Source organism: Eurosta solidaginis, chromosome 3 (genome assembly GCF_040869045.1).
Source record: "Eurosta solidaginis isolate ZX-2024a chromosome 3, ASM4086904v1, whole genome shotgun sequence".
NCBI classification, from domain to species: Eukaryota; Metazoa; Arthropoda; class Insecta; order Diptera; family Tephritidae; genus Eurosta; species Eurosta solidaginis.
Window position 1 is genome coordinate 90777227 of NC_090321.1, and position 25146 is coordinate 90802372.

The 25146-nt window shown below is 37.6% G+C and overlaps 1 protein-coding gene across 1 annotated transcript in view; it reads right to left on the reverse strand.

Annotated features, from left to right (window-relative positions):
• The window catches only part of LOC137245929 (lipase 3), a 52910-nt gene that overhangs the window by 18299 nt on the left and 9465 nt on the right, over positions 1-25146 (reverse strand). Inside the window, 2 exon segments of the mRNA XM_067777111.1 lie at positions 6382-6466; positions 19265-19422. Of these exon segments, the coding sequence (XP_067633212.1) occupies positions 6382-6466; positions 19265-19422 (243 nt within the window).

Consider the following 25146-nt stretch of genomic DNA (forward strand, 5'->3'; position numbering starts at 1 on the left):
ACACTTTTGTGCGCTCCGTCTAAGGAAAGTTTATATGTTCGCACGCTTTGCAAATAGATATTTTACAAATCTTGTGCCGCGTTTAAAGAGGGTAAGCATTAATTTTGTAGTTTGCGCACCTCGCCAAAGTACAGCTTGATATAAATTTGGGCGCTCCGTCTAACGGGAAATTGCAAGCCGTTAATAACTACAGATAATTCACGCGAGTGCATGTCAGAAAGCAATAGTTATTCGCTACGTAATCGAAAGGTAGAAGGCAGAAATAGCGGAACTGCGAACAACAACGAACAGCCGAATATGGAAGGTACAGGCGGTGATAATGTAAGTACAATTGTTGCCACGTTAAATGCTTTACGAACGTCGGTTGAGAAGCTTAGACAGAGCACCGCTGAAAGCCAAAGGGACATAATCAGATTGCGAGAAGGTATGCAGTCACAAGCCGCCAACATAGAGAATGGGCAGCCAGCTCAAAACGACAGTCAAGTGGTAGTTGTGGCTGATACTGACTCTCGCATAAAATTATATGACTTACCAATGTTTAGCGGAAATATTAACGAGTGGCCATTATTCTTCGCCAATTTCAAAGACACCACAGAGACATTCCTTTATAGTCATCGCCAAAATTTAATGCGACTGCAAAAGTGCTTAACCGGACCGGCAAAATAGGCAGTGGCGTCCATGTTGATTTACCCGAATGATGTGCCGAACGTTTTAAGTGAACTTGAGTTTAGGTTCGGTCGGCCCGACATGCCACCAATATTAGACAACAAAATCGAGAAAAGTATACGGTTTCATGTAAGGTGCGAAGCGTTGTTGCATTTTTGAAGTCAGCAAAGTGCCAACAACATTTAGCGAACATAACTTTACTTGAGCAAATGGTTTCTAAATTGCCACTAGCCAGACAATTCGGGCGAAACACGCAGCGACGATACGGCCTTTTCCGACAATTGAACATTTTTCGGAGTGGCTCAGCGAACTGGCTAGAGTAATTAGCTTAATGCCGACAATAAACACAAATAGTAGACAGCAAACGCAACCGAATAATCCATGCCGTTTAATGCATACTGACCAAGCTAAAGAAAATAGTTCGTGCTATAAATGCAATGGTAAACCTACAATGTCACAGTGCGGATCTTTTGAAGAAATGGACGTTAACAGTCGATGGGAATTAGTAAAATCTCAACAGCTTTGCTTCTCATGCTTGCGCCAGGGTCATGGCACATCCAAATGCCGTTCAAAACAAAAGTGTGAAGTCAACGGATGCCGACGGTACCATCACCCATTACTCCACAATAAGGATATAGCTACCAACACAGCACATCAAGGCACGCCAGAAAATGCTAATGTACAGCCAGTGTTAAATTGCCGTGTAAAGCAACACACCGAACAATTATTATTTAAGATGTTGCCAATTAATGTTTATGGTCCCCATGGCAAATGGGAAATAGTTGCAATGTTTGACCAAGGTTCGTCGATATCAATCATGGAAGCGGAAATTGCAGACATGATTGGCGCAAAAGGTGACCTGTAACCGAACAGGCATGCAAAATAAATATCGAGATTGAGAACTGTACAAATAAACACAAATTTGCGGTGAAAGATGTATACACGGTGAAGAATTTGAATTTGCCTGAGCAATCGTTCAATAGAGAGAATTTTGTGCATATGAAAGCTTTACCAATCTCAAGTTATAATTTTGCAAAGCCAGCAATGCTAATTGGCCTTAAGCATGCTTACATCGGAAATGATAGTCCGTTGGCTGCAAAAACTCCGCTAGGTTGGGTAGCATATGGTCCGACAAACGTGCAGTCTGCTTCTAATCCTCGTCTCCTGCATCTGAAGGAATATCGACAACTCCATGACCTGGTAAGTGAGTACCTAACAGCAGACACTTTTGGTACAAATCCGTCAGTAACACAATTAGAGGCAGACGAGGAGAAGCAATCACACCAGATATTGGAGAAAACAGTTAAGCGACTCAATGAACAGTATGAAGTTGGCCTCCTGTGGAAATTGTGTCTACCAAAATTACCTAACAGCCGTCCGATGGCCGAAAAGCGTTTGATGGCAGTAGAGCGAAAAATGAGAGACGACGTCGAGTTTGGCATGCGGTATAAGCAAGAAATAAATAAGTACTTAAATAAAGAATACGCCAGGAAACTAAGCGAATCCGAAATCAACGCACCATATCCACATATCTGGTATTTGCCCCACTTTGCGGTAATCAATCCGTATAAACCTGAAAAAATGCGAATCGTTTTTGATGCCGCCGCCAGCATAGGCAACGTTTCACTGAATTCAGCACTTTTAAGAGGCCCAGAACAAGCACAGTCACTGATACGAATTTTATTACAATTTCGTCAGGGGCAAATTGGAGTATCAGCTGATATTCGCGAAATGTTTTCGTAAATTAAAGTGCGCCTTGTTGACCAACATGCCCAACGCTTCTTATGGTGTGATGGTGATCCGAGCCGTTCAATACAAGAATATGCCACGACATCTTTAATCCTCGGCGCTGTTTGTTTGCCGTGCATAGCCGAATATATAAAGAACAAAAACGCAGATGATTTCCGAGCAAAATATCCGAATGATGTGGCAATAATACGCAAAAAACATTATGTCGATGACTTAGTAGCCAGTTTCGAAAATGTAGACCAAGCAATAAGGTTCTGTCAACAAATAGTCAATATCAACCGACAAGCAGGGTTTGAGCTGCGAACTTTACATCGAACAGTAGCGAAGAACAAAACAAACTAAATCAGAATTCGTCACTCGACCAGAAAACAGTCAATATGGAACACAATGCAACAACAGACAAGGTACTTGGCCTGTACTGGAATACAGGTGAAGGCAGCTTCGAATTCCATACTAAGTTCCATCGGGTCCCTCAATAAGTCGTGGAGGGAAGGTGTGCGCCAACAAAACGCGAGCTACTACGAATTGTGATAGCGGTGTTTTACCCCTATGGTATGTTAGCTAATGTCTTAATATTCACTAAATTCTAATGCAGGAAACGTGGAAGCGAGAAATCGGATGGGACGAGGTTCTACCAGTTGAATTGGGGAAGAAATGGTTTATATGGTGGCAGGGGTTCCCTAACATAAAACAATTCAAGATTGCTCGATGTTACTCACCGCACGTGGCAAGTGTGGGTAAGTTCGAGGTGCACATGTTCGTAGATGCCAGTCAGACAGCCTTTGCGGCGGTTGGTTACATGGGGGTATTACACGAATTTGATACTGACGTTAGCTTCATAATGGACAAAACACGTACAGCTCCAACAAAACTTATGTCAATTCCAAGGTTAGAACTGCAGGCGGCAGTTCTGGGTACGCGGTTGTTCAAAGTGATAAGCGATTATTTAGAGGTCAACATTGTCCGTACGATTCTCTGGCCCGATTCACAAACGGTTCTGCAATGGCTTCACTAATCGCATATGAGGTATAAAGCTTTCGTGGGTCACCGAATAGCCGAAATCCTTACATCCACTTCGCAAAATCAGTGGCGTTGGGTACCGACGGCTCAAAATCCTGCAGATGCTGGCACACGCCCATCATGCCCACCAAAATTTGAGGTAAACAATCATTGGATAAAAGGTTCAGACTTCCTGAAACACGGCGAGACACATTGGCCTATCATGAGATTAGAGACAGAAACTAGCCTACCAGAAGAATTTAAGAATGAAATTATTTTATTTGTTCAGTCCAATAGTACCTACTCTCATAGATGAGGCCACACATTTACCAATGCAAGCTAGACGACCGATACTGTTACCACCAAAGCACGCCGTTTCGTTCTTAATTGTCAAACATATTCACGAACGAAATTACCATCAGAATTTCACCATAACCATCAGCACAGTGAGACAGAAGTATTGGGTCCCAAATTTGAAGGCACTTCTCAAGGCGGTACAAAGAAAGTGCATTACATGTATGCTTGACAATGCCAAACCACAACCACCATTAATGGGTCAGCTACCGGCCGACCGTGTGACACCGTTCGTACGCCCAGGCGTCGATTTATTTGGTCCATTCAATGTGGCAATTGGAAGGCGGAGAGAGAAGCGATGGGGTGTTATTTTCACGTGCCTCACAGTCCAGGCTGCCCACATTGAATTAGCGGAGAACTTGCCGAGTGATGCATTTATTTGGTCCTTTCAATGTGGCAATTGGAAGGCGGAGAGAGAAGCGATGGGGTGTTATTTTCACGTGCCTCACAGTCCGGGCTGTCCACATTGAATTAGCGGAGAACTTGTCCAGTGATGCATTCTATGTATACGCAATTTTATAAACCGCCGTGGTGTGCCAGTGAGGATCAGAAGTGATAACGGAACCAATTTTATAGGTGCACAGAAGGAGTTAAAGGCAGCAGAACAGCTGCTCGACACCGATAGCATACGATCCGAAGCGAGTAAATACAATAACGAGTAGGTGTTTAATTGCCCATCGAATCCAAGTTCGGGCAGCTGCTGGGAGCGGCTAATAAGAGTAGTCAAATCGCTTTTGAGTAAAACGCTAAGGGAGGTTGCACCTAGGGTGGATACGTTGCAAAGTGTATTAATAGAGGCGGAAAATATAATAAATTCGCGCCCACTAACCGATTTGCCCGTAGCACATGACAACGACGAGCCACTCACACCAAACCACTTCTTGCTCGCCTGTGTGAATTCGACCCAAACACCACATCCGGTGGACGAAAAGATATGCCTCCGAAAGCAGTGGAGAATAGCACAGATATTTAGGATCGTTTATGGAAACGGTGGGTGGTAGAGTATTTGTCGCAGTTGGTATGCCGTCCTAAGTGGCAAGAGAAGGCGACTCCGCTACAAGTTGATGATCTGGTAATCATATGTGATCCATTGTTGCCCCGTAGGCAATGGCAACGAGGCCGCATTACGAAGGTCTTCCCAGCCAACGATGGCCAAGTACGAGTCGCAGAAGTACGAACTAGCAACGGAGTTTTACGACGACCAGCATCGCGTCTTGCCAGACTAATGGTCAATGGTGAATCCCAGGGGGATACCCGGGGGCGGGGTGTTGATCACCCTATGCCGTTCCGCCTTGGGCAACATCACTCATATACATACATCATAAATTTCCTATTTTCAAAAGTACGACTGGTCATCAGCGCGCGTTTTTTACTAGCGATTTGAGAGCAGATGCGAGTGCACGTAAAATACAAGTGTAAAACGACAATATTTTGCGACAATACTCTGAGACAAAATGTGAACAATATTTCAAGCATTCAACAATTAAAGATTGCATAATAAATTACAATAAATCGACAACATTTGAAACCAAAAGGGCAATCAAATTACAACAACATCATCACCGATCAAAGGTTCCATCATAAAACTACCATCATCGCCATAAATCACATTATCTAAACGAAATATAATCAAATTATAATTGTAACAAGTAATTAATTTATTAAACAACTTAGTAAAATACATCGTATACATTTATTCCATTGTTCGGGCTACCAAAATCGAATGTCACAAATAAGTTCAATCAGTTCCCAACAGTCATTAAGATACATATGGCTGACCTTTCCCGCCTTTGGTAGGAAAACGACTTAGGAAGTTCTTCAAGAGGTATATGATTCAGCCTTATGCACCCATCGAGTACTGTTTTAAGGCATTCCACGATCGCTCTACGCGAAACTTGTAGCACCTTCTAGGCCCGGCTAATTTAAAAACACAGAAAAAAGTCTTCACCGGCCATTCGATATTGGTATTAGTCAGCAAGTCCGGCACTTTCCAGTGTAAGTGTAATTGTTGTCTACTTGCTCTTCTGCATCCTCTTCCGATGGAAAATGTGCGTCGAGGAGCGCTCCAAGGGACTCTTCACTACTACGGGACCATTCCTCGTTGTCTTTCTTTTAGTCCCTGGACTATATTTCCCTTTTTTATAAAAATGTTAATTTAAATGTATGAAAGATTGTTTCAATTTATAATTTTATTAAACTGGCATTGTCTTCCAGGTAGGCCTTCGTACGTCACTGTACTTCTGCCACGAAAAGTTAAACAGCGGGCAAAGCGTCAGTCAAGCAAGGCAGTCAAGGACTTACCGCGTTTCGATTCAACAAAATTTTTAGTAGAACGTAAAAACTTAATTTATTAAAAACTATACTCAACCTTTGGTTGCATTTTTTGCTACCCGACGTTTTTCAAAGTTTTCTAAGATAGGGCGTATTCGCAGCGGCAGCCCACATAACAGCAGTCCATATAAAGTTGACAAAACGTACGTTTGTATTTGGATATTAAAAAAAAAAAAAATAAATAAATGTAAGGCGCGATAACCTCCGAGGAGATCTAAGGCCGAGCTTCTCTTCCAATTTGCGTCGTGCTCCTCTTGATTTTCCCTACAAATTGGATATTACCTGAGTTTATAAGTTGGCCGAAATGTTTTAATTGATTTCGTGATATTCCAGCAGGAGTCATCTCAAAAATGCGAGGAAAAAGAGCCTGTCGATAAAAAATTATGTTAATTTAACGATATTTTGCAATCCTTTGTAAGGTTCTTAAGTTAGTTGCCCCTTTTGATATAATTCCAAAGAGCTGCATATTAAAAAAGCTGCACCTAACTTAAGAACGCATTTTTCTTATAAAACATTTACATTCATTTAGGCAATTCACAAGGTCTTTTATTGGCTTATGTGATTTTTGAAATAGTTTATCGTATTTAAATACACCCGTAAGATGTGTCACATATAAAGCAGAGGCCTTCCAACTTTTTGAAGTTTCGACCCAAAAATGGTTCTCTTAAAATCACGCGACTACCAACTATTCGACATTGATGATATACTTCTCATTGAAAAACTTATTAAAGTTACCAAAACTGGCGATTCCTCACTCGTCTTGGAATAAAGGTACACTTACGTTTTTTCCCTGGAAAATAATAATCAAACCTGAAAATAACAGATTTTCAAACAAATAATTTCAGCTTGAGCTGCAGAAATATCCACCATTGGGTCTTTTTTGCCGTCAACGAAATTTTACAGTAGAACGAAAAACTCAGTTAAATGAAAACGTTGAAATTTTACAATTTACTGAAAATATATGATTCGTAAATTTCAGCATAGACATCAAAATAACAATAAGATTGTATTACCCGATTTTTAAAGTTACTATCGTGGTCACATCCTGCATCACTTTCTAACACCCGCTGAAGATAGAGCACCCCTTTTCGCCTCCATATTGAAAATCCTGTCAAAACGCTTGAGAGTAGCCTTCTTGAACATCCTATCAGGCAGTTGACGCCGAAGATATCACACTTGTTTTTGTACGCAGTGAATTTAATGAGTTTGAGGCGTGTTCATATAATAATTTCTATTATTAAATTATATGATGGAAAAACTGATAGGAAATAAACCTACTGGTTGATATTATAGCTATTTCGACCCTGCCAAAGATCTCTTCATATATCTTTGTATTTTTAAATTAGAAATTATATTCTCCCATAGTGAGATGCCAACTCGAGTCGTCAAGTTTCTAACACCGCAGGCCTCTCTGAAGAGATGTTTGGCAGGCTATAATATCAGCCAGTATGTTTAAATTATTTAAGTTTCTCCTATGAACCAATGAACAGATCCCGCATTAAAAAATGAGAAAGCAAAAAATCATAGTTGGCTGGGAAATAAATTTTCACGGCGTGACGTCACGCTTTGACAACATGTTTCATTGGTGACGCAGTGTTCAGACTTTATTCCAATCGGAGTATTTTGTTCCGCTCTTACCTCCTAATAGTATTACTATTTCATATCTTTTGGTTGAAGTTTTCATAGCATACGTATGAAAAGCTGATTGTTTACATGTAACGATTAGATGACTCGAATTCATAGCTCGTGTCTTAAGACATTGTTCACATTTACTGACAGTTTTTGTACTTTTTTCGTACGGAATGATAGTAGGAGTGAAATGTAAACAAAATATGTGTCCGGACGCGATCTGTAAAGTCTGCCAAAATTCAACATACAGCACTTATTGAAGTTTTATATAGAAATGAAGTACGTTGAGTCAGTGAGGTCAGCCGTGAAGTTAGTAAGCGATCTTCGTGTTGATAGCAAAAATTTTGGAATATAAAGATATTGCATGCGCGAACTTCGGTGGAAAGCAGCGGAGCGTAACAAAATTCTAGTAGGTCACTTTCACCACACCAAAAACTTTAACACAATTTTTAACATAATTTAAGCACAGAAATACACTGATTGTAGTTTTAGTGAGTAAAAGTTAAAATTCTGAACACATTAGCTGAATAAAAAGTGTACAAATAATTATTAAATAACAAATACAGACAGTGGTAGTTTAACAAATTCTGCTGTGGTAAGTGGTGAATGTGACCTACTAGAATTTTGTGAAGCTTGCCTCACACTATTTTTCGTCTATACAATGTCTCTCTATTATATCGTTTCTGTTGATAGTCAGTGCAAATGCTGTCAGTGAAGAATTGCGCATGGGTTATTTTTTGACAAACCTAGAAAGCCAAGAACAATACAAAAGACTTGATTTGTATCAAGGTTAAAAAAGGCACGATTTAACTCCGAAGATATTTAGACCGAGCTCCTATTTTTAAACGGTTTTATTTAGCTTGACTTGACAGGCTGGCTGGCTGGCTGGCACGAATTTTGTAATTGAAATTTAACTAACTTCCCGATAAGCTTGGAATATAGTTCAGAACCCGATGACAATGCAATAATAAGAAAAAAACTCCGATAGGTGGCTCATGGATCAAAATATTTCAAAAAATCGTATTTGTGGTTCGACTCGGTTCATATTTGGAACACATAACACATACATGAATAGAAAGCGACCTATGAAAAAAATCGCCGATAAGTGGCGCAAGGTTTGAGATATTAAAAAAAATCATATTTGTGGTCCCATTTGGATCATATTTGGAAGGAAACATAATACATACAAGAATAGAAAGAGACCTATGAAAAAAATCGCCACTAGGTGGCGCAAGGATCGAGATTTAAAAAAAAAATCGTATTTGTTGTCTGATTTGGTTCATATTTGGAACACATTCTACTAATATTTGGAACAAATATTACATACAGTCCCGTAGAAGTGACATCAAAATATTTTGGAGTTCGAGGAGGGACAAGCATACGTGGCGCAGAGTCGAGTAAAATCATTGGAAGGATTATGTATTGACGACCTAGATTTTAACAAATTGTCAGGAAAGAGTCCTTGTAATAATGACTCACTAAATGAACTAAATAGAATGAGAAATAATAAGCAATAAAATAAAGACTAAAAACTTGAAAATAAAATAAACTTGGACGCGTAAAATTTCTACATCTTCTTCATATATAAGACCAACTGAACCCTAATCAGGTTATGCTACGCCTCACATTTTTAGAAATTTCACGCGCCCAACGCTTTTATTTAATTGTCTGATCAACACCCTAGATTGATGAGGAGTGTGATGACTAGTACCTAGGACCTACCTAATTATTTTATAGCTTTTAGTATTATCATTACTTCATGTAAGTATTGTTTTCAAATAACCGTTTAACTAAAATTTTTTTATACTCAGTTGAGCAGAGCTCACAGAGTATATTAACTTTGATTGGATAACGGTTGGTTGTACAGGTATGAAGGAATCGAAATAGATATAGACTTCCATATATTAAAATCATCAGTATCGAAAAAAAATTCGATTGAGCCATGTCCGTCCGTCTGTCCGTTAACACGATAACTTGAGTAAATTTTGAGGTATCTTGATGAAATTTGGTACGTAGGTTCCTGGGCACTCATCTCAGATCGCTATTTAAAATGAACGATATGGGACAATAACCACGCCCACTTTTTCGATATCGAAAATTTCGAAAAATCGAAAAAGTGCGATAATTCATTACCAAATACGGATTAAGCGATGAAACTTGGTAAGTTAGTTGAACTTATGACGCAGAATAGAAAAATGGTAAAATTTTGGACAATGGGCGTGGCACCGCCCACTTTTAAAAGAAGGTAATTTAGAAGTTTTGCAAGCTGTTATTTGGCAATCGTTGAAGATATCATGATGAAATTTGGCAGGAACGTTACTCTTATTACTTTATGTGTGCTTAATAAAAATTAGCAAAATCGAAGAACGACCACGCCCACTTTAAAAAAAAAAAAATTTTAAATTCGAATTTTAAAAGAAAAGTTAATATCTTTAGAGTATATAAGTAAATTATGCCAACATTCAACTCCAGTAATGATATGGTGTAACAAAATACAAAAATAAAAGAAAATTTCAAAATGGGCGTGACTACGCCTTTTTCATTTAATTTGTCTAGGATACTTTTAATGCCATAAGTCGAACAAAAATTTACCAATCCTTGTGAAATTTGGTAGAGGCTAAGATTCTAGGACGATAACTGTTTTCTGTGAAAAAGGGCGAAATCGGTTGAAGCCGCGCCCAGTTTTTATACACAGTCGACCGTCTGTCCTTCCGCTCGGCCTTTAACACGATAACTTGGGCAAAAATCGATATATCTTTACTAAAGTCAGTTCACGTACTTATCTGAACTCACTTTGTATTGGTGTAAAAAATGGCTAAAATCCGACTATGACCACGCCCACTTTTTCGATATCGAAAATCACGAAAATTGAAAAAAGTGCTATAATTATATACCAAATACGAAAAAAGGGAGGAAACATGGAATTGTATTGGTCTATTGACGCAAAATATAAAAAAAAAAAATAAATGTAAGGCGCGATAACCTCCGAAGAGATCTAAGGCCGAGCTTCTCTTCCAAGTTGCGTCGTGCTCGCGGGACCTACATGTTTTATGCCGACTCCGAACGGCATCTGCAAGGCAGATGAGTTTTCACTGAGAGCTTTCCATGGCAGAAATACACCCGGAGCGCTTGCCAAACACTGCCGAGGGGCGACCCCGCTTAGAAAAATTGTCTTCTAATTTAAAAACCTTATTTCTAAAATTTTGATGTTGCTTTGCCCGGGGTTCGAACCCAGGGCATACGGTGTGGTAGGCGGAGCACGCTACCATCAGACCACGGTGGCCGCCAATATGGACGCAAAATATAACTTTAGAAAAAGACTTGGTAAAATGGGTGTGACACCTACCATATTAAGTAGAAGAAAATGAAAAAGTTTTGCAGGGCGAAATCAAAAGCCCTTGGAATCTTGGAAGGAATACTGTTCGTGGTATTACATATATAAATAAATTAGGGGTACCCGACAGTTGAAGTTCTGGATCACCCTGGTCCACATTTTGGTCGATATCTCGAAAACGCCTTCACATATACAACTGAAGGCCACTCCCTTTTAAAACCCTCATTAATACCTTTAATTTGATACCCATATCATACAAACACATTCTAAACTTACCCCTGGTCCACGTTTATGGCGATATCTCGAAAAGGCGTCCACACATAGAACTAAGGCCCACTCCTTTTTAAAATACTCATTAACACCTTTCAGCTGATACCCATATCGTACAAAAAAATTCTAGAGTCACCCCTGGCCCACCCGTCCACCTATTGAAATAAGGATCACTCCCTTTTAAAATACTCATTAACACCTTTCATTTAATACACATTTCATACAAACACATTCCAGGGTTACCCTCGGTTCATTTTCCTACATGGTTATTTTCCCTTATGTTGCCACCATAGCTCTCAACTGAGTATGTAATGTTCGGTTACACCCGAACTTAACCTTCCTTACTTGTTTTTTAATTATTTTATTTAATTTCCAACTACAAATTGACGGGACGGAAATTTTCTCCACGAAATACACTCGGAGTGTTTGCCAAGCCACTGCCGAGGGACGACCCCGCTGAGAAAAACTTTTTCCTAATTGAAAAAACTTTTTCAAAATTTTTCATGTTGGCAAGATTTTCTAAAACAATTTTATGTTGAATATCGCTTACTAGTTTCATTAATTAATTTTTTGGCTTTGTTCATGCTACCAATAAGCCTCTCGCATATAACACTATATCTAAAAAAAATTTGTCAATGCATAACATCGCAGTCTCATTGTAAGGAAATGTAACAAAAAAATTTAGTTTTTTGGGAAAACGCAACTAAAAGCTTTGTCATTTTAGATAGTTTAATTCTGCGGCTGAAGCATGGACCATGACAACATCAGATGACGCGGCTCTGGGAGTGTTCGAGAGAAAAGTTCTTCGAAAGATTTACGGACCTGTAAGCATTGGCGATGGCGAGTATCGAAGAAGATTTAATGATGAGCTTTAGGAGCTTTACGCAGAAATCAACATATGTAGTCTAGCGAATTAAAACGCAGCGGCTACGCTGGCGGGGCCATGTTATGCCCATCGGAACCCGCCTATGGCGCGCCTTGTTGGACGGTCATAACCGTTAAAATGGTTAGGCGCCAATTAAGTAAGTAAGTTATTCTGCGGCACATTTCTAGGGCACTAGGATACACTTCAATTATTAGGTTAAAAATGTAAGTATTGTTAACACTATTTGCATGCATATTTCAATTTGCATACATTTTCCTAACATTTTAATTTATTAACAAGAAGGGATGGGATAATTCATAAATGTATGATTAATTTATGTACATACATTTTATGAAAGGGCATATTTTGGGTATATGAATAGGTTTTTGTTTGTAAAGAAATAAGCAAAATGTCTGCAATTTGCATCAACATAAAACAAGCAAATATATTGCTATTATTATATTAATTAAGTTCAAATTCATATTAAATCATAAAACAAGCAAATATATTGCTACAAGTAATAAAATTTAAATTTAATTAATCCTACTAAATACCTATATTCCCACAAAGAAATCATATTAAGAGAAAATCCAGAGAATTTATACACCAGCTGAAACTGTTGACAGAGAATTTTCTGCTGTTAACTGGTGAACATTGAAATTGGATTGTGTGTGGTGAAGTGCAAGACGTGTTCACATGCAAAAAAGTTGGAATCTAGCAAAAACGCCTTCTCATTGTGTTTAAATTCTCTGCCTTCTCATTGTGTTTAAATTCTCTGTTTATATTCAAAGGTGTGAACGTGAATTTTTTGTTCTCATATCCGTTTCCCTTTCCACTTGAGTTTTCCCTACTATTTCCGTTGCTCTTTTACTCGGTGTAAGAATGTCGGGTATTATTAATTTTAAGACGATTTGAAACGATATAAATATCGCCGTTGCGTCATAAAACCAATCCACCTACCAAATTTCATTAGCTTTGGGGTATTGAATTACCTAATTTTCATTTTCAATACCAACCTATTCTGGGTCCAGATAAGCCCGTACACCGAATTAAGTGAAGATATATATCAATATTTGTTCAAGTTATGGGGTTAACGGACGGACGGACGAAAGGGCATGGCTTAATCAAATTTTTTTCGATACTGATGATTTTGATATATGGAAGTCTTTATCTATCTCGATTCCTTTATATTTGTGCAACCAACAGTTATCCAAACGAAGTTATAATACCCTGTGTACAAGTACAGCAGGTATAAAAAGGGACCGAATATTGTACGTGTTGCGATGATACAGAGTTTCAAAATTTCGTTCTTTCTTTTCTGAAATTATTTTCAATAAATATTTAGCTAGCAGGAAATGAGGCTACTAGAAGTATGAAAATAAAAAACAATTTTTTCGGTAGCTACTACCCTGAAAAAATCGTTGGATCATGTGGTCCACTGGAGTCCCTGCAAAATCGCGAGTACTCCATGCTTGCATGTATGGAGTACTCGCTATGGACCAACCGAGTGCTCCAAAATTAACCACAATTCATAAAAAAAATATGGTCCAATTAACATTGCGATGTCCTAGGACTGGACCATATACTCCAGCTCCGCATTACATCAGAGTAATCCATGGAGTACCCACATTCCAATAAACATCGTGTAGTGATGATACCCTGCAAAAATCGCGAGTACTCCATGCATGCATGTATGGAGTACTCGCTATGGACCAACCGAGTACTCCAAAATTAACCACACTTCATAGAAAAAATATGGTCCAATTAACATTGCAATGTCCTAGGACCGGACCATATACTCCAGCTCCGCATTACATCAGAGTAATCCATGGAGTACCCACAGTCCAATAAACATCGTGTAGTGATTACAATCGTTAAAAACGAGCAATGATCGGCTTACAACATGTTCGTGTAGAAACATGAGCTGGTCCATCGCTGCATTACAGTGGAGTATAATGGTAAGTACTCTAGTGGACCACATGATCCAACGATTTTTGCAGGGTAATCGTTAAAAAGGAGCAATGATCGGCTTACAATATGTTCGTGTCGAAACATGAGTTAGTCCATTGCTGCATTACAGTGGAGTAGAATGGGTACTTACCATTCCAGTATGACATAAGTGGACCACATGATCCAACAATTTTTGCAGGGTTATTCAACAGTTCGGCGATTAGAACGATAGAAGAAGGTGTAAAATAATCAGTATTCATAAAAATCGTTACAATATGCAGGAATAATAGAAATTGTTGCTTGGGAGGTAGGTAGGTTGAACTGGCCGGTCCATGAGGACCTGTTGCTTGGGAACTTTTAAATATTTTTTCTATACCAAAGTTTTTTTTAAACTTTTTTTCTCATGCTGATACTAATTTTAAATTCTTCTTCCTTGGAACGTTGAGTCGTGGTATATTTGAAATATATTGGCACTGAAAATTAATAAGGCGACCAATTCGAAAACCTTACGATTTCCCATGCAATGCTCTTACTTTATTCTTTGACATTGTGCTTCTAACGCCCAGTTTTTCAGTAGCTGATAAAGTCACACCTGTAGTGATTCTCACAAATCCTCAAAGTGTGCTTTTGCCACTAAAAATCAAAGAAGTATTTTGTTGAAGGAGATATCTTTACTATCCGTGTCCTGTGGCTGTGCTTCTGATGCATTTTTTCCTTATACTGCTTTACAAACTTCCTGTTCTGTTCCTACCGAAGCCACTGGCTATATTTATTCGATGATCTCACAGATACTAATATAATTCTAATTAGTAGTAGATTTGTATCTTAGCTGCTGTAATAGCTTCGAAATATAAGCAGTTTTTCATATAGATGAGTGTAACACAAGCTTATGCATTATGAGTAGATTGCACGTATTTTTATGGAGAATGGTAGAATGAGCGACACTGGCGCCATCTGATATTAAAAAGTAGCCAACTCCCCAATTTTGTTCCAAGCAAATCATAAGAAGAAGAATATGACATTTGCTTTGGCTAAGGGTGTTGGCACACTTTGGAAGTGAAATTATTTTTCACACTGGTTGGTAAATTTTCTAACATTTTTCACAATTATAAACTGCAATATAACAATCGAATACCACACAAAATATGTTCGCAAGTATTTTTGTTATATAGGGAGAATGTTTATAACAGTGCTTCGCGAAATTTTGTATGTGAATGGGCAAGGCGTAATAAACTTCAATTGCCAAGTCTGAAGTTCCTTCATATTTACAAACGCAACATCTTGGTTGATTGTGACGATGTTATTGGAATGCATAAGCTTGTGTTAAACGCATCTATATGAAAAATGTCATTGTACCGCGGCCTTAAGTGCAGAATGCACCGTTATCATTTTAGTAAAATGTAGTGCGGTCACAACCACGGTTGGCACTTTGGTCCATTTGGACCAAAAATGGTCCCTTCCAAGCCCATTTGGTCCGCTGGCCCCTTTTTTCAATTTTGGTCCTTTTTAGGCAGTAGCCACGATTTTGGTACTTTTCTTTCTTTTTTACTGACGTTAAAATTCACAAATCTGCCCAGAACATTTGGCACACTTTCATTAACCCACATATAATTTTCAATTTACTTCCATAGAATTCTTACCACAAAAATTGCTCAGTCAATAAAATATAACATAACAATGACATTTCACCTAGGAGATATTTTAGGCGAGGCATTACTAAAAAAAATTATGGATCTAAGGGCAAACACATTACATGGCATTATCAGAAAAAATTCTTTTCGTGATAGATTTTTTTTACTAGTTGAGCTAAGAAAATTTTTTTCAAACGTAGGTGTGCCTCTAAGAAATTTGGCGGGAGCCGTTACGATGGCCGTCGAGTTAAAATTTGCATTAAAACTAAGTAAAATAATCAAACTAATTAGTTTAACGTTTGGTTTACTTGCCACTCACTTAATTTATGTTCAAGCGTACCGAGAGATTATGAGATTTCGTGAAGGAACAAAAAGTCACACTTTCAAAATTTTTTACAAAGAAATCCTATGTAGAAATTGCACGTCGATATTTAAAACTTGCTCACATAGTTCAAAGTAGCTCAATGAGTTCAAGAAATTCCAGCATTGTGGTGTTAAGGCACGCATAATACTTGAAAACTAAGTACTTGGCATACGAAATGTGAGTTTTTCAAAAAACACACATATTGAATATAGGCTCTGGTATGAAATTTCAACGTTCAAAGGGAAAAAATAAGCATAAATATAGCGTTAACAAAACTGCTTCGAAGAATTGCTTGATTTCATTTATGATTTAAGCGGGAGTCATTGGTGCTGTTTGTCGTATCGCTGTAGTCGTATCCCTAACGTAATCAGCTGTTTATCGTTACGACGGTAAACCAAAAACCAATTGGTTGGCTACGATACGGCTACGACCTTAGCGGCACCAATAATCGATTGCATTGATTCCCATAAGGTTGGTCGAATCAGCTGTTATAAGGTTACCGATACGGTTACCGATAAAGCACCAATGACTCCAGCTTTACTGAGTTTGCTACATAGTTCGGCTACACCAAAACGCAAAATTTTTGAGCCGTTTCTTACTAAGCCCTAACTGCGCTATACATTTTATTTCTCTGCAATTGACAACATAATGCTGGAACTAAGAGCTTTGTCAGCAAAACTATGTTCAAAACGTATAGTTAGTGAAGGCATAGACCTATCCTTGAAATTTGAAAATATACTACCTAAAAGTACACTTTGTTTTTGTTTGTGCAGCTTGAATTAAGTCTCGTATTCACTATGTTTATTAAAATGTTGCATAGAAAACCATGGAAACATCCTCAAATTTTATATTTAGCAACGCCTACGACACTTTTGTGAATTGCCGCATTGCTTGTATCACAATCAAATTAACCTAAAATTTGTTCCTTTTTCTGAGATTTGGTCCTTTTTTATGACTTTTGGTCCCAAATGAAGACATGGTGTTGCAACCGTGGTCACAACCTTTTCTGGTGTCGTCAATATTCATGGAACAACAAAAGTTCGCAAATACTGGCTAAGTATGACAGACAGCTGGAGGATGGGACCTTGCAAACTCCCACACGGTACTTTCTCGATGGAAAACTCATCTCAAAGTTCAATGAGGCCAAAAGGGAACACTACCTCTGAACCTTAATTTTAAACCATTCATCGGCTTAAGCAATTTTTCAAACTATTTTTGTAATAAACCTTTCAATTTGAACTTAAACTTAAATTCTTAGGTAAATTTAAAGCTATGTCTAAAATATGAAAATTTTTCTTAAACAAAATCAAAAAGTTTAGGAAATCTTTAAATACAAATTTGCAGAGTTGGGAGTATCGCATTAATGCACCACCAAAGTTGAGTGGTAATGCAAATTATATGAGCCTCACACAGCAGTGAAGCTGAAACATTTTTCACTAAAACTTAAAGCTGGTAGTGGAAATATTTTCAACTTCAGCTGAGTGCACAAATATTTATTAACTCATTTGTGTGGCGCATAGAAAATTTCCAATAATGATATTTTTCGTTTTTCACTAAGCTGAGTGGTAGTGAAAAAATAAAATGACTGCAACAAATTTTTTTTGTCGTAGTCGAGAAAGGCAGCACTGTCAGAAAGCTAAAAAAAAAATATGTATTAAAATTTTTCCTATAGTGCAAGCTAATGAAAGTGTAATGCAATCAAAATTTAGTGCACTACTCCTAACTATGGAAATTTGTAAACACTTCCTGTTTTAAATTAAAAGCAAAACCAAAACGCTCAAAAAGTTAAAAAATATAAATTTAATGGTTTAAAACAAAACCAATAGGTTTAAACTTATTGCTGAAAATCTAAAAATCTAAATTTTCATTCATAAAAAGTGCTGCGAGTCATAGATTAATTTTTTAAACAAATTTTTCATAGAACATATGAAGTGTTATGATAAGTTTTGCGATAGCTCAGTAGCAAGAGTGCCCGACTGTGTAGACTTTTCTGGTTTAAAATAGAAACCATGTTTTGTGCTATCGTTTTTAGTAGTACAAAAAAGTTTCAGATTTAGGTTCAAACTGTTAATCGTGTACTACGCGACTATGTCCTCGTTATTGAAGAATTGATGCAACTGCTTTAAAATCAAAATTCCTATCCACTAGGCTTAGGATGGCGAAGAAAATTCGAGTCAATTGTTTTATCCTTCGTCGATCTAAAATAAATTTAACCATTTATTGCCAAACATTCAAAGTTTAACCCATAATAATGCAAATCTAATAAACTTGCGCGTAAGAGATCAAAACTCAAATACTCTTATTTTCAAAGTGGGCAATAAAAACTTTTAACATATCGTTTTTATATTCCAATTTTGTAAGTGTGGATATGTACATATTGTCACGGATATTAACATCACTAAGTTATACCATCACTAAGGCGATGCCAAGGCCACGATAAGCAGTATTTACGTCAATAATCAAATCATGTATACACATATATAAGGCAGCCGAAAGATGTGCGCGCGAGAGACTGTAAACTACAAACATTCACATCAATAATTCAATCTTTATGTATCTCCATAAACGAATAAATAATTGCGTCTACACATATGTACCATGTACGAATACGAGCAGCGGAGAGTCAATGCGCAAACACATGCATATAGCTGAGAAGTTTGAGAGCTCATGGACAATGCTAGTAAGTTCTGGAAATCGAAGAGCCTAGAAGTATGCAGCGTAAACTATAAAAGCGGGGCAGGCGAGTAAGAAGAATTCAGTTTGAGTTGAGCTATCCATCAGTTATTGATAAAGCACGCGATCTGGTGGCCAATAGTAGAGTTTAATTTGAGTTATCAATCAGTTTGGTTATTAAGCCAGCGAGTAGCAAAGTATAAGTGTTATTGTGAAGTACTTTAATAAAGGCCATTTTTCCATTATTCAATATTGGAGTTATTTATTCAACAGTTTAGTGATTCGAACTTAGCAGAGGATTGCAAATAAGAGGATTTGCAAGTAAAATCGTTACAATATGTTTGTAGGTGTGTGTAATATGAATCTTCTGCAGCATTGTGTGCAATTTTTGTTTTAATTCCAAAATAAAATATCTGTAAAATTAGGATAAAGTTTGAATTCATACTCACGCGATCCATTTCGTAGTCACTAAAACCCACCGTAAGAAAGGTGAGCAGCAAACAGAGATTTTGTGTGGGCACACCTTGTCCGCAAACCAAATGTCCGCCCAGTTGATTTAGCGCGGTCTATGGAAAAAGTTCGTATAATCTCAAATGATTTAGAAGTGTAAGTGGGGGCACAATTGTTCAGTTTGTTTCATAGTCGAAGGCATTCGTGGTTATTTGATTGTGGCAATGGTAACCACCGATAGCATAAAAGTAATTGTAAGTATTTTTGTGTAATTGTTTCATATGAGTTAATTTTTACATCCAACAGAAGTTTTAATGTCCAAATTGAGATTTCCATATGAATTGGTGAGTGCAATTCAGCGGGTGTAGAAGTTGTACGGATGTTGGGGCGACAGACCGGAAATTGTACAGACGTATAAAAAGAAATTCAATATTCACGCAATATTCACCTATACATAAACATGCTGAATGTGTGCATGTGAACATGAATAAGATTATATAAACCGAAAGATGTATTCCCTTTCAAATCACTGGTACAATTCTACACTTTTTATACTCAGTTGAGCAGAGCTCACAGAGTATATTAACTTTGATTGCATAACGGTTGGTTGTACAGGTATAAAGGAATCGAGATAGATATAGACTTCCATATATCAAAATCACCAGTATCGAAAAAAAATTCGATTGAGCCATGTCCGTCCGTCCGTCCGTCTGTCCGTTAGCACGATAACTTGAGTAAATTTTGAGGTATCTTGATGAAATTTGGTATGTGTGTAGGTTCCTGGGCACTCACCTCAGATCGCTATTTAAAATGAACGATATCGGACAATAACCACGCCCACTTTTCCATATCGAAAATTTCGAAAAATCGAAAAAGTGCGATAATTCATTACCAAATACGCATTAAGCGATGAAACTTGGTAGGTGAGTTGAGCTTATGACGCAGAATAGAAAACTAGTAAAATCTTGGACAATGGGCGTGGCACCGCCCACTTTTAAATGAAGGTAATTTAGAAGTTTTGCAAGCTGTAATTTGGCAGTCGTTGAAGATATCATGATGAAATTTGGCAGGAACGTTACTCTTATTATTTTATGTCTGCTTAATAAAAATTAGCAAAATCGGAGAACGACCACGCCCACTTTTTAAATTTTTTTTTTTTAAATTCAAATTTTAAAAGAAAAGTTAATATCTTTACAGCATATAAGTAAATTATGCCAACATTCAAATCCAGTAATTATATGGTGCAACAAAATACAAAAATAAAAGAAAATTTCAAAATGGGCGTGGCCCCGCCCTTTTTCATTTAATTTGTCTAGGACGCTTTTAATGCCATAAGTCGAACAAAAACTAACCAATCCTTGTGAAATTTGGTAGAGGCTTAGCTCCTAGGACGATAACTGTTTTCTGTGAAAAAGGGCCAAATCGGTTGAAGCCACGCCCAGTTTTTATACACAGTCGACCGTCTGTCCTTCCGCTCGGCCGTTAACACGATAACTTGAGCAAAAATCGATATATCTTTACTAAACTCAGTTCACGTACTTATCTGAACTCACTTTGTATTGGTGTAAAAAATGGCCGAAATCGGACTATGACCACGCCCACTTTTTCGATATCGAAAATTACGAAAATTGAAAAAAATGCCATAATTATATACCAAATACGAAAAAAGGAATGAAACATGGTAATTGTATTGGTCTATTGACGCAAAATATAACTTTAGAAAAAAACTTGGTAAAATGGGTGTGACACCTACCATATTAAGTAGAAGAAAATGAAAAAGTTTTGCAGGGCGAAATCAAAAGCCCTTGGAATCTTGGAAGGAATACTGTACGTGGTATTACATATATAAATAAATTAGCGGTACCCGACAGATGATGTTCTGGATCACCCTGGTCCACATTTTGGTAGATATCTCGAAAAGGCGTCCACATATAGAACTAAGGCCCACTCCTTTTTAAAATACTCATTAACACCTTTCATTTGATACCCATATCGTACAAACAAATTCTAGAGACACCCCAGGTCCACTTTCATGTCGATATCTCTAAAAGGCGTCCACCTATAGAACTAAGGCCCACGCCTTTTTAAAATACTCATTAACACCTTTCATTTGATACCCATATCGTACAAAAAAATTCTAGAATCACCCCTGGTCCACCTTTATGGCGATATCTCGAAAAGGCATCCACCTATAGAACTAAGGCCCACTCCCTTTTAAAAATACTCATTAACACCTTTCATTTGATACCCATATCGTATAAACAAATTCTAGAGTCACCCCTGGTCCACCTTTATGTCTATATCTCGAAAAGGGGTCCACCTATAGAACTAAGGCCCACGCCCTTTTAAAATACTCATTAACACCTTTCATTTGATACCCATATCGTAGAAACAAATTCTAGAGTCACCCCTGGTCTACCTTTATGGAGATATCTCGAAAAGGCGTTGACCTATAGAACTAAGACCCACGCCCTTTTAAAATACTCATTAACACCTTTCGTTTGATACCCATATCGTACAAACAAATTCTAGTGTCACCCCTGGTCCACCTTTATGGCGATATCTCGAAAAGGCGTCCACCTATAGAACTAAGGCCCACACCCTTTTAAAATACTCATTAGCACCTTTCATTTGATACCCATATTGTACAAACGCATTCTAGAGTCACCCCTGGTCCACGTTTATGGCGATATCGCGAAAAGGCGTCCACCTATAGAACTTAGGCCCACTCCCTTTTAAAATTATCATTAACACATTTCATTTGATACCCATATCGTACAAACAAATTCTCGAGTCAGGCCTGGTCCACCTTTATGGCGATATCCCTAAATGGCCCACTTCCTCTTAAAATACTCTTTAATACCTTCCATTTGATACACATGTCATACAAACACATTCCAGGGTTACCCTAGGTTCCTTTTACAACATGGTGATTTCCCTTACTTTGTCTCCACAGCTCTCAACTGAGTATGTAATGTTCGGTTACACCCGAACTTAGCCTTCCTTACTTATTCAGTTTAAATTCAGAAAGTTGCAGTTGAAAAATTTATATGTTAAAAATCTAAACATAAATATAAAACCACTTTTTATTTGTAATAATAAGGTTTCCAATTAATTAGGAATTCATGAGCTTAATACCAAATTCAGCGTCACTAAAGTTTCATTGTTCGACGCAAAGGAGTAGTAGAGTCCTTCTTAAATTAGAGTGGTCTTCTTAAATTAAGTCAAACATATTTGCAAACAATTATGAAACTACAGTAAATTGTTATTTTAAGCCTTGTCATTTACGTTTCCACACGAATTGGGATTTTTGGGTTCTCCGATTTTGCTGTCTAAACTCTGCGAATTGCTTCATTTAATTCAAATACGGTTTGATATGAACAGAACAGAGCAGGACAGAATTTAGTGATTGCAATGTAAGCGGTCGTTTAAGTGGCTTTTGACGTTGTAGGCAATCGTATTTTCAGGTTTAGTTGAGGTAGTTAGGTATCCTTGACTGAGTCCTTGCACACATTATTTGAAAAAATTAACTTCTCCCGACGATTCGAATCTAAGTGTCCTTCTTAATATCGCATATAAGGTCCTCTCAAGTGTATTGTGCGAAAGATTGAAGCCCACCATGAATCGGCTGATTGGACATTATTAGTGCGGCTAGACCTGGTAAATCTACCATCGACCAGATTTTCACAATGCGCCAAATCTTGAAAAAACTCGCGAAAAAAGAATCGACACACATCACTTCTTCATCGATTTTAAAGCCGCCTTCGACAGCACGAAAAGGAGCTACCTGTGTATGTATATGCCGCCATGTCTGAATTTGGTTTCCCCGCATAAATTATACGGTTGTGCAAAATGACGTTGAGCAACAGCATCAGATCAGTCAGAATTGTGAAGGACCTCTCCGAGCCGTTCGAAACTAAACGAGTTTTCAGACAGGGTGACCCTCTATCGTGCGATTTCTTAATTTGATGCTGGAGAAAATTATGCTCGTTGCAGGAACAATATTCTACAAAAGCGTGCAAATGCTGATGGTATCGAACCTGTAACGAATTTTGGGAAATTCCGAATATTTGAAACCTTCTGCTAATGGTCGAATCGCTAAACTGTTGAGCGCCTTTATATCAAAACTGACTACTGAATAGTTATTACTCAGCTTGCGCTGCTTTTATACTCTCGGTTTCCTCGTTCATCCATTTCAGTTGTTGTGTGGCTTGGTTAGTTACCAACTATATAAATGTATATCTGAAGTCCACGCCTCCCCCATAGCCATGTGCGTGTGTATGTGTGAGTAACTACTTCGGCTGATGACTACATATTTGTGTGTGTGAGATATCTCTTCGTCGCCTTCTACAGAAATGTTGCTAGCTTTAATGTGTACATGTACATAAGAGTGGCTGCTTCATTTTTTTGTTGCGTGATTACACTACTCGACAAAAAAATCTCCAAAAATAAAATAGGCCTTTCCTAAAGTAAAATTTTCTCCTAATTCCGAATGGCAGATCTAGTTTCCGAGATATCGGCGAAAATACGAAAATTCCCATTTTTGCAGAACACTACTTCATAGGACAAAAATTTGTAGTTTTCATTTTTTCGTTTTAAACTGTTGAATTATACATTATACTAATTCCCATAAACATTTCTTACCTTCACCTCCTATCAGTATCTTCAGTAGTTTGGCCATTATGCCAAAAAACGTTGACAAAATCTTGAGAAAAAAAAAGAAATTTTTTACAAAATTTCAGATTTAACCACTTTAAAATCGGAAAAATTCTATGGAGGAAAAAAGTTAGCCCTCCTATGTTGTAGGTAATTTAACTACGAAAATTTTAAGCATACCAGTACAACAATCGGACGTGCCGTTGAGACTATAGCCCCGTTAACTTGCAAGCGTCTATTCTAAAATTTTAGTATTACTTTGATAAAATTGGCGAGACATTTCATTTGGTCACACTACCTTAGGGTCTAATAAATTTAAAAAGACATCAAGTATTTAATTGTCACTACTGTTTGTTGCAAATTTTGTTTTGCAAATTGTAGTGCAAATTTATACATACTATATCGGTAGATGTGTTTACGAAATGGCTTGTTGCAAGAGATTTTAAATGTAAAAATAATCCGGATGATGTTTGCTTTATTTGCGGACATTATATTTTCAGAAACTCAGCTCGGAAAATAACTAATTCTGTCAAAGATGCATACTTTCATTATTTCGGTTACCGTGTAAAAAAACTTCGATAAATCTTGGACACCTCCCTTTATTTGCGCCTCCTGTAGATTAACTTTAATGAGATGGGTATCGGATAAAGATCATAACATGAAGTTTGGTTTTCCAATGATGTGGACTGAACCCTTTAACCATGACCAGTGCTATTTTTGCGTGATAGAACTTAAAGGTAAAACGAGAAAAAAGAGGAAATTAATAAGTTATCCAAATGTGGCATAAGCTAAAAAACCAAAACTACATGACCATACCTTACCCATACCTAGGCCGCCTATAAGTTTTGAAGCCTCAAGCGAAAGTGACTCCGAAGCATATAATTCAGACAGTGGACAAGAAGGAGAGGTCCCACATCGAGTCTCACAAGCTGAACTTAATGACTTGGCCAGAGATTTGCAATTATCGAAATTTGATAGCGAAATTCTAGGATCTCGTTTGCAGCAATGGGGCCGCCTGGGCCCTTCGACAAGTACTTCCAAGTTTTTACTAAAAGTGAAAATATTTGCTACTGCAATGATGTTTGAAGCACTAAAATTAGAAAATAAAGTGGATGATTGGCGCTTGTTTATAGACAGTTCAAAGCATAGTTTAAAAGCAGCATTACTCCATAAAGGAAATTCGTTACCGTCAATACGAGAGGCACATTCTGATAATACTAAGCAT